Source organism: Larus michahellis, chromosome 3 (assembly GCF_964199755.1).
Source record: "Larus michahellis chromosome 3, bLarMic1.1, whole genome shotgun sequence".
Taxonomy (NCBI): Eukaryota; Metazoa; Chordata; class Aves; order Charadriiformes; family Laridae; genus Larus; species Larus michahellis.
In genome coordinates, this window is record NC_133898.1 from 74,652,945 (window position 1) to 74,663,629 (window position 10,685).

At 38.7% G+C, this 10,685-nt stretch overlaps 1 protein-coding gene across 1 annotated transcript in view; it reads left to right on the forward strand.

Annotated features, from left to right (window-relative positions):
• Positions 1-10,685, forward strand: part of TRDN (triadin) — a 229,748-nt gene that overhangs the window by 72,373 nt on the left and 146,690 nt on the right. Inside the window, exons 9-12 of the mRNA XM_074580841.1 lie at positions 1,269-1,328; positions 3,847-3,906; positions 5,254-5,448; positions 10,241-10,300. Coding sequence (XP_074436942.1) covers positions 1,269-1,328; positions 3,847-3,906; positions 5,254-5,448; positions 10,241-10,300 — 375 coding nt within the window. The remainder of the gene's footprint in view (positions 1-1,268; positions 1,329-3,846; positions 3,907-5,253; positions 5,449-10,240; positions 10,301-10,685) is intronic.

Below are 10,685 nucleotides of genomic sequence, written 5' to 3' on the forward strand. Positions count from 1 at the left end.
GTTTGCAGACATACAGAGTAGCATTTTGTATTCCTTCTGCATGTTTTTCGTGTTTTTTCCTGAGGAAGGGAGTTAATGTATTTTATACTCTGGATTAGTATAATCTCCCAGTAATCTCTGAGACTTTCCAGGAGTCACAGTAAATACGGTTGCTTAGAGAATATGGTCATCCAGGAAAAACACCTGACAACCTGTAAACAAAGGTAAAGGGGCAGGCCATGTGAAAAAAAATCATTTTAAATACAATACTGAGCAGGGTTTTTGCATATTGCATAGGCATTGAATAGGACAGGACTAATTCGTTACGTAGCTACTTGCAATAAATAGGTATCCAGCACTGCTTTGTCTTCCACAATTCGAACTTTCTTTTGAAACACCGGCACAAGGCTGGAGAGTACATAGCAATACTCATGCATACATTTTTGTGTTCTTAGTATAAACTCAAATGCCGGAGTCAAATAGGCAGCCAAGTGTTTTCACACCCTGGTCCCTGTAGGCTACCTCAGGGGATACCGACACATACAAATATCAGTTCTGCGCACCCGTGGACAACTTACTGTGTAAACATGCATCGCAAAAATTTAGCAAATCAGAGCCCACATAGGAGAATAGTCCAGGCTACCCACCACTCAGTGACTATTGTACAATCCAGGTGTATTCTGAAACCTGAGCCAGAAATCTAGTCACTACAGTGTACTTTATTTCAATTTCTAAAGCGGAAATTAAAAGCAAACAAAAAGCCCCAAAGAGCATTAGTTATAATGCCATTGCAATTAGATTTGTAATTAATTATAGTGTTTAATCATTCATAGCTGGAAAAACCGTTAGTTGTTATGTGGAGTTCAGAAAATCCTTCAGAAATGAACCAAAGTAATAAACAAGAAAGCTCAAAAATAACAATAAACCAAAACAAACCAATGAACACCATTAAAGATATTCAAAACTAATAAACAAAACAAAATGAATGAGTAAACAACTCAAATAAGCATGACTCTTCTTGACTTCTTTCATGGGATTACAGTTGTGCCAGAAAGGCCATTCCTCCCCCAGCTGATGGCAGAGACCTCAGGGTGGTAGATGAGTTTTTGAAAGTTCAAATCACGTGTTTTGGCATCAACAGGAGACAGCAGCAGCTGAATCAATCTTTCTTTCTACGGATAGACACGGTGCCTGGTTGTGTTTCTTGATGTTTTTTCTCCTTTTTCTCACTTAAAATGCAACATTTCTCTTTTTTAATAACCATTAATGTTGTTGTTATTTATTTCTAGCTACTCACAAAGAGAAACCTGAAAAGCCAGAAAAACATGAAAAGAAAGCACCTCCTAAAGGTAATTAGTATTAGATATTGTACAGTTTTAGGTTTTTAGTGCTTATATAGTTTGGAAGAGTGTGGAGATGAGTATTTAAAGTATAAAGCTCTTATAGTCCATGCTGTATATTTTTTGGGTGCTCTCACTTTTGCTTGAGCAGGTCTTGATCAGCCCCTGAGGGAAACTTTGCTCAGCATATATTTCTTGCATAGTTCTCTTGTTTTGATGCACAGACCTAATTATAAATCATTCTTGTGCAGCTAAAGAAATAAGCCTATGATTGTTACATTTCCATTCCTTGATGTCTTTTCCTTCACAATGGGATTCAGTAATTTGCCTGTAAAGAAGGCTTTCTCTTGTGTATCCGTTTTCAATCTGGCGCAGACCTAATGCAAGAGTGTTTACTAACTCTCAGTCTGGATCTTCATGATAAGCAAAAATAGATTTTCATTTTCTTGCCATTATTTTTTTGCTATAACATTTTCATTTCAATACATGATTTGTACTGTCCTCCATGGCAGAAGTGGCTTAGGTTAAGATTAACATATCTACTAATTATCATATATATTCTGAAGCAGGTTCATGTATAAGAGATGATTTTCAGTATTCTTTTGACTGATAATTCCATCTTTAACCATGACTCGGACAGGGGGATTTAAAAATCCAATCAGCTTGCCTTGTTATGCTATTTTTTAAAGTCGAATATTTATTATTGCTTGGCATTTGAAGACATTTGAATGTTTTGTCTGTGAAGTTAGATATTTCTATAATGAAGTTAGGTTTCAGTCTTTGTCCCTTCTTACGTTTACTCAGTTAACTCTTGACAAAAATCCCCTAAGCAATGTATCTTGACATCAGTCTATTATGGCATTCAGATTAACTTGATGATGGTGGGACACATTAATTAATTAGGTTTAATTTGAATCGTGCAGACAATACAGATTCAAACGTAGAAATCAGTCTTTATTGGACTCGACCTTACTCTAAATAGAAATGTAAAACAGAAAGTAGGGAGTGAAGAAAGAGAAAAAGCAGAATGAAGACTTAAAGCCTTGAAAGACTTTGAAAGGCAGCCATTGTCCAGTCTCTCTTGAAAAGGGATATTTTTTCATTTTTTCTACTTGAAAGTGTAGGATTTTTTTAATAAAGTGAAATCACACTGAAGTAATCCATATAAAATAAATGCCCACAGTGTCTTTGTAGATTTGAAAAGCAAATAACTTCCAAGAATCGCTGAGATATTCCTAACGAGCAGCCAGCCTGTTTACCCATTTATCTTCTGCTAGCTAACCAAATAATCGCTTAGAGCTTTATTGTGTTTAATAGCAGCCATGACTCTAGTCACTGCCTGGAAAATTTTATGAAGAATTTGGCCACGTTGCATCTGGGAGATTTGCTGCTGCGAAGCGACGTGTTACCCTCTCTTGAATAGTTTCCATGTCGTGCGAGTCCCTGTGGGTGGACTCAGTGCATTGGGGCACTCGTCGCCTTCAGCGCTTCCTAAGGCACATTCCGTGCCGTCTGTGTGCTGAGCTATCCGTTGCCAGGCTCACCTCCCTTTTGTCTGGGGGCTGCTCTAAACTGGATCTGCTGCCAGCAGCGCTGAAGGGCCATTTCAGCCACTTGCAGGCCCTAGGACATGAGGATGCTCAGCTCCAGGCCAACTTCAGGGAACAGGCGTAATGAAAATCAGGTGGCTGCTTCCCCCACGGTCAGGAGGTTTTCTCTACGTCCGATAAAAAGGCTTAGGGTACTTCTTCAGCCTCTGTTAAAGGGTTCAGAAAGCTTCGGTGATATGAACGCTATTTAAACACACCGTCTAAGAAACAGCTATCTTAAAAGTAAAACAAGCCTAAATATTAATCATGGCTCATATAGGCAGCAATTCCAAGCTGGAATTCAGTTAGAGAGGATGTTGCTATTATGCAGTTATCACTTGAAAGAAGTGTAATTAACTCTCAAGGCAGTTTTGTTCTGGCAATATGTCTGGATGTCAACCAAGATAGACGTCTCTGCGTAACATTTCGACAGCCTTTCTGGGACACTGCACTGCGTGTGTTTACACAGTGTATCCTGAGCAGACATGAACTCACTCGAGCTAGGCTCTGGAGTGAGCACCAGGCTTGTGGCTGTGTTTGTACGACAGCGAGCCCAAGCTAAGAAAACCCACTTTCTCTAAGATAAATGTAGCTGCACAGCTTCCCGTTGGCTGTGTCTGCTTGGATCAAGCCTGTGTCTGCTTGGAGCTTGAGCAGAGCAGGTTTGAGGCATCTGGAATATGCCGTATAAGCCCTCCCTACAAAGCTTCAGATCTGTCTGATTGCCTTGTCTCCTGGTCAAGTGAGTCTCAACAGATATTTTTAAGCTTTTTACCCCAGTGTGTGTGAACCTGAGAAAAAGAAGTAAGATTTTTGCAAACCAAATAACAGGAAACATGAAAAAATGTGGAACTTCCAGGGACACTGTTGTGTTTTAGCAATATTTTCTCATTCTTTGTTGTGTTTTTTCCCTAATATACAATTGTACTCATTTCCAGTAATTCAAAAAGACAAACCTGAAAGACATGAAAAAGCTGAAAAGAAACCTCCTCCTAAAGGTACTTATTTATTTATACTATATTTTCACCAGAATTTACGTTAAAATTCATAAACTTTATTTTATTGGAGCAGAGAATATAATGCATATGAAAAGTCAGCTACATGACATTATCATGAAATTAAAATGAAATTCGAATTAAAATGTCTTTACACAATCCAGGTGTTAGTTGTACGCATGATGTCTTTTAAAATATGTGGAAGTTTCAAAGATGAAAATTAAAGGTATGAACCACTGTTTCCCTATGAAGTAGAAGTAGGCCTAGAAGTAAGAGATTTGACATAACATATTTTCACAATAACTAGTTAAGGAAATTCTTTCTTCACTAGCCAGTAATATATTTGGTCATGCCGTGGCTTTGTTTGAAAGTAGGAATTGACCCTTATAAAAGTATCTGTATTCTGGTTTAGAATAGGTAGAACTATTCAGTTTACACATTGATAAAATCAGTCTAGTCATCTCAGCGTCTTAATAGAAATAGAAGTCCAGAGTCTTACAGAAGCCATGGGTTTTCTTGTATTCAAGTGTTGCCTCAAGGACGGAGACCTTCAGAACTATGAAGAAAACAGAAGTGTGAACACCACACGAAACAGATTAGTTTAAACCATATTCAGTGGCATTTTAAATTACTGTTGTATTTTCCACTGAAGTGAACTAGAAACACAGTTATTGTCAGCACCCATGTCTCAGATCAGAAAAAGCTGCTGATATATATGAGCAGAAGGAATATGCCTGATCTCGTCAACTTTTGTACAGCTTCAGCCACTGATATTTACAATTCAGTAATTCTACTTGGAAATCTCACTCTGCTGTGGGGCACATCATGAATTGGCCTGTCTCAGACTAGTCTTTCAGCCTGGGGAATTGGCATAGAGGGACACTCAAGAACTCAAGAATTCTTGGGCAGAGACCTAGAATCAGTGCGTAACACTGACCCTTACAAATAGCCACAATTTAAATCTACGACACTTACAACAGAGTTTAGCTCTGATCTCTGAAGTCTAAAGTTACTCAGATTTAGCCTGGAAGTACCTCCCGTGTCTGTTTGTTTCATGATCAACTTGTGTTTGACTAGTTTATGCCATAAAAGCTAACATATTGTCATTAAAAACATTGAATATTATTTGCCATAGCCAAATACTTGGTACAGGACTGAAGGGAAAACATGCTTGCATGTCATATTTCTGTTTAAGTCTGTCTGGTTTTGGGGGATTATATCTTTCATAAGATCTAAGCCATGTGTCAGTGGTGAAGAAATACTCATTAGTAATAGCACAAGATAAACGGTATTGTGTATTATTCTGGGGGGAAAGAATGACACTGAAAGCTTTTCCTTTATTACCTGCAGAGGAGAAGAAAGTAAAGAGCACTAAAGTGGAAGCAAAAGTTAAAAAGGAAGTGAAGGATGGAAAAGGAGAAGCAAAGATGACTGAGAAGGTCAAGCAGGCAGAGACTAAAACAACAGAAGTTGGGCTAATAAAGGCCAAACCGAAAGCTAAGGAGGAGAAAGCTCTTCAGACTGTAACTAAATCGGAAAAGAAAGGTAAACAAAACCAGGAGGAAACAGACGAAGATCTTAAAAAGGTAGTAGGGAAGAAGCAGAGAGAATGGAGTTAAAGCTGGCAAGGACCTAAGGCCACCCATGAAAAAGAAAAGTGCAGTACAAATAAATTCCAGGTGCATCCCAGACCACTATAAGGAGTCTATCAAGAATAAAATAAGTTTAACCTAAATATCCAGAATATTCTAACTGTTTGTCATGGCTAAAGATTCATTTAAGTTTAAATTCCTCCTTACCAAGGACCAATATCTCTTCAGATAGGCCTGAGTCTTCAAGGATTTGCTCAGTAGATACCATGTAGTGTATTGCTAGTAAAGTTATTTGGGAAAATACAGACCGTCCAATGACCTTTTGGGAATTACGTTTTGTTTCTACAAAACGTACTGTTAAATAAGGAAAGTAGCAGCAGATGAAAGGGAACATAATAATTTGTATTACATCAGATTGTATGAGGCATTGTCACGTTGTCAGGTATTCTATGACATAATGACATACCTGCCTGATGTAATTTGATGTGAACAGCTCCCAGATTTCCCCTAACAAGGAAAGAAATGCCATTACCCTGGTGAAAGGAAGAAATTAAGTGATAAAACAAAGAATCAATATGCATCACTTCCAAAGAGAGATGTTAACTATATGCTCCTCTTTGTCAGAGCCAGCCTGGATTCTTCCACTCCCAAATTGCACTGACTCGTTCCCTGATTTCCCTGTGGCTATTCCATGGTGTTAGGTACAATTTTGTATGAATGAAGGTGGCAGGACCTGCCTCTCTCTACAAGTTGCCACACGACAGGCATAGGATTATTCTGACATTGATAGAGGCAGCTCAGCGTTGCGTGGCGCACCTATCTGATCCCTTCAGCTGATAACCACTGATAAATTGTTATGCCCGAGCATCAAAACAGCCATCCCTGCCGGGATATCTGAATCTGACTGGGCAGATTTTCTCAGAATTTCATAGCCCTCAGCTCTGAAACCCGTAGGAGTTGCCTGAATTATATGTTTCTAGGAGTCCGAGAGATTTTGAGACATAGCCTCCTTTCTGACACGCATAATGTGCTGAACCAGCATTTTTAAACATTTATTTGTATTCTATGTAATTTTGGGGTTTATTCGAAATACTGGAGCCTTTGAGGCATAAAATCAAGGCAGCATCTTCCACGCTGATTGCTGTGACCAAGGGGAAAGTTCAGCAAATTGTTGAGCTCCTCTTGTGAGGTGCAAATCTCTCTCGGTTTTTGTTTGCTCTGACAGGCTTTTCAGTGCGCGGTGAGATCCACTCCACACCGGTCGGGATAAGGGTCTCAAAAAGCAATGATGTGGAGATGAGGCACTTTGCTCCCTGACAGCAAAATATTTTAAGCAAGTAGGGGCGGCAAAGACTTCAGGGAGCAATGGAGAGCGATGGTGGGGTTATTTTGTTTGTTGGGGGGGGGGGGGGGGGCAGGTTGTGGGTCGTGTCCCCCTTCCTCTTACCTGATAAATATTAGCAAAATGATCCATCTTAACGTTAAACATTAACAGATCGCTTTGTAAGTCTGCTTTAGGGTGTGACCCCAGTGACCGCGCGCTGAATCGTGGCAGGGGAAAGTGGGAATGAGCAGCTGGAGTGGAGGAAGGAAGGAGCCTCTTAGACTGCCCTTATCACTGGAGATAGGGCTGCGCACGTTCAGTGAAAGATGCCTTTTCTGCTTTTGCCCTTCCTTTTTCCACCATAAGCTGCTGCTGCCCAGCTGGATGCTCTCAGAAAATTCAGTTCTATATTTCAGTCCCACTGTGACCCAAGGTGAACATAATTTTGAAGTCGATACGGTTTTGCCAAGATTTCCTGATCCTGCAATCCTTATTTTGCCATGCCCAAGGGATTAGTTCTGACAGTTTTTCGGCAACAATGTAAAAAATACAACAGTAATCCCAGAAGGGTTGTTAGGGTGTCCCTGCTGTTGCATCATTCCGTGCTCAAATTAAAATTAAAAAAGATAGGTCATCTCCTAGGGTAAATCAGATGAGATCCAGTGATAGAAATACCTATGACAGTTTTTATCAATAAGAACCTAGTGATTTATTACTACTTGTATAAGTATCTTTGCCACTATTACAGAGTTACAAGGTGAAAACTTTAGTGTGAAATTTTCTTTTTGACAGGAGAGTTTAAATTAAAATGATTTTTTAGCCATGAAGAGACATTTGGAAAATCATATTAATTTAAAATTCCTTAGGTTTCAATCTTTGATGACTGGCAGAATTCCCATGAACTTCAATGGGAAGTTACTGTACACCTTATTATTTAATATACAGTAGAAATGCTACTTTGTTATTCAGAGTTTAACATTCTGCCTTCATTTTTTTTTATAAATCTCAGTTTTCAGGGGTTGAGTTACTGAAGAAATCATATGATACAAAATCCTTGTTCTCAGGTACAATCAAGATTAAAGTTTTTTTTTAAAAAAAAAGTTTATTCAAATTACATTTATACACACACACACACAAAAAGGAAAAAAAGAAAAAAAAAACCAACAAACCCAAAACAAACGAACAAACCCCAAAACCAATCCAACAATCCAAACACACACAGTCTCTTTTAATCCTGGTCTATTGTACTACGTTTTAAAAATCGATAATTTTAATATCAATGAAATGGTGTGAGCTGATAGGTCCTCAGACTGATGATATACATAACCTAAAGAGAACCGACATAGGATTGTGCTCTGTCCTGTGATTGTCTGTACAGCTTGTGTCCCCTGACACAGTTTGGTCCCATGCCATGTAGCAGTCTTCCATGCAATGCCCTAAAACAGTCCAGGGGCTCTTCCCAATGGGCAGCATGGACGAAGGCAACTTGTTTTGGCAAGAGAGGGGTAAGGAAAACTCAGCTTTGTGGGCAAGAGCTGTGCCCTGCCGTCTGCTTTCTGGGCTAAAGAATTGGCATTGGCCCATTTTAGTTATGAATACAGACTGACTCACTGAGGCCCTATTTGCAATTGCACTGAAGTCAGTGCAAACACTTTGCTAACTTCAGTGGCTTTAGATGGGCTTACTGAGAGTATAGGTTTGTACATACTTGTTTTCTCACACATACGCTGCTGCTTTTTTCAGAAAATTAGCACTTAGACTTAGGGCAGATAGTGCAGCCAAATTCTTCAGATTCCTTAAGGATGGAATACAAGGCTGGAGTCAGGCAGAATGATAACTTTGAATTCCTAAGTACAAAAGTAGAAACTATTATGAATATTCATTAAAGGTTTTAAAAGCAGCGTTTATAGCCACAGCCATGTGTACATCCCGAAATGTTTCCCCCAGGTTCTACAATACCGACCAGAATTACCCTCGTCATCTCAGTAACAGGAAACAGCTGCACAGGCTCCTATCAACTAGTAGAAATAATGGGGCATTTGCTGAGCTTGTAAACCCTTTCCTCATTTCTGCAACTGCATAGGAAATCATGACTTAAAAGCTGCAGTTCTCCACCCAAGGACTTCTATGGCACGCAACCACATAAATGCCTCAGCATCAACTAATACTGATGCTCCAGTGAACTGTGTAAGAAAACAAATAATACAATGAGTGTTATACACTCGGGAATGTCATTTTGCATTTAAATATAACAGCTATGCCATTTTTAAAATTTTAAGTATTCCAAAGTTTGCATAAGTTTGGTTTTAAGTTGTCAAAGCAAAAGTAAGTGGCTTTGTAGGTGAGTAGGAGACAGATGCAACAGGAGGTGGAGAGAGGAAGAGATGTAACTTCTGTAGCCAAGGAACTGTGCTAGAACAGTCTAGGACAGATGGATGAATATGCTTAACTCAAGGACAGTTGGGAATTAACTTAGCTAACCAGAGTTGGCATTTAGTCATCAGCATTAACTTTCAAAGCTAATGTCACTTACAGTCCAGTGGGGTAACGTGCTTTATTCTGGCCAACTAGAGAATCCAGCAATACTATTGCAATTCTTTTGGACTCAGTTACAACCGTTAACTTTTCTTCACCATTCTTAATGTTAGAAATTTTTATTAAGGTCTTCAACTCTGCTTATGTACAGGAGAAATCAATAGACAATCAACAATTTTGGAAATCTGAGTTTCATTTAGATTCAGAAGTTTTTAATTTCTGAATAGCATAGTTTAAATATATATATACACACACACAGAGATTTAATATATACATATATATATTTGTAAAGATTAGTGTTTGGAATATAATTCTGTAGTGACACAATATAATTCCATGGAAAAACTCATTGCTACAGGAGTGTAAGTACACAGACTTCTCTTTATATTCCCATTCGCTAAATGTACATATTGATTATACTGCTAGAACAGTATTAACACAATATACTGTAATATAAAACTTTATTGAATTTTTCTACCACCTGGCTGTGACTATTTGAAATGGATCTTCAAGGATAAGAAAAAGCCTCTGGGACCTGTGGCCAGGCAGCAGTTTGCACAGTACTTGTGCCAGAACGGAGGCTGCGCGCTGCTGAGCGGGGGCACACGCTGGCCCTGCCCGCCCAGAAGAAGACATGGTAGCTCAGGGGCACTGGTAGCTCTGAAGTTCTTGGCTGAGAGGCTTGAATTAGATCTGGACAATAAATTTTCTCTTTCTGAACATGCGAATTACTTGAAGGTCAGGAAAAAAAACCCCCAAACTTATAAGGAAGACTATCCCTGAAATGTGTCTTTGCACTGCCAAGTTTTATCTTCACTGTTAAATAGAAACAACCTTTTAAATTTACTTTCTTCATTACTCTTTTTTTTCCTTTTTGCTCTGTTAGATCAATATGCATTCTGTCGCTATGTGATTGACATGTTTGCGCAAGGGGATTTTTATCCAGGTACTTTCCTAATTGAACTCTGTTCTAATATTCTTCTGTTTCCCTGAGAGTTTCTGCTCCTTTTATGTATTAAAAGTGTGTTTTGTACTGTTGAAAGGTCTCGCAAGTGCAACAAAGAGTGTGCAAATAGTTTTAATAAAGCATAAGAGCTAATGGCTGTATTATTAAAGCTTTTAATTTTCTGTTGACAATGCATGAATTAAAATTAAGGTTGTGTTAAAAGTAGAGTCAATGGAAGGCTAAAGAAGTTGCTAAAATTTTCCATGCTTTTTTGTCTGAGATGCAAGAGAAAGGAGCTTATTGTTAATAGCTTGTTGGGGTTTTTTTCCCCACAAATAGCAAGCCTTAACCCCAGAATGCTTCAAAAATAGAACTGCCATTTTTG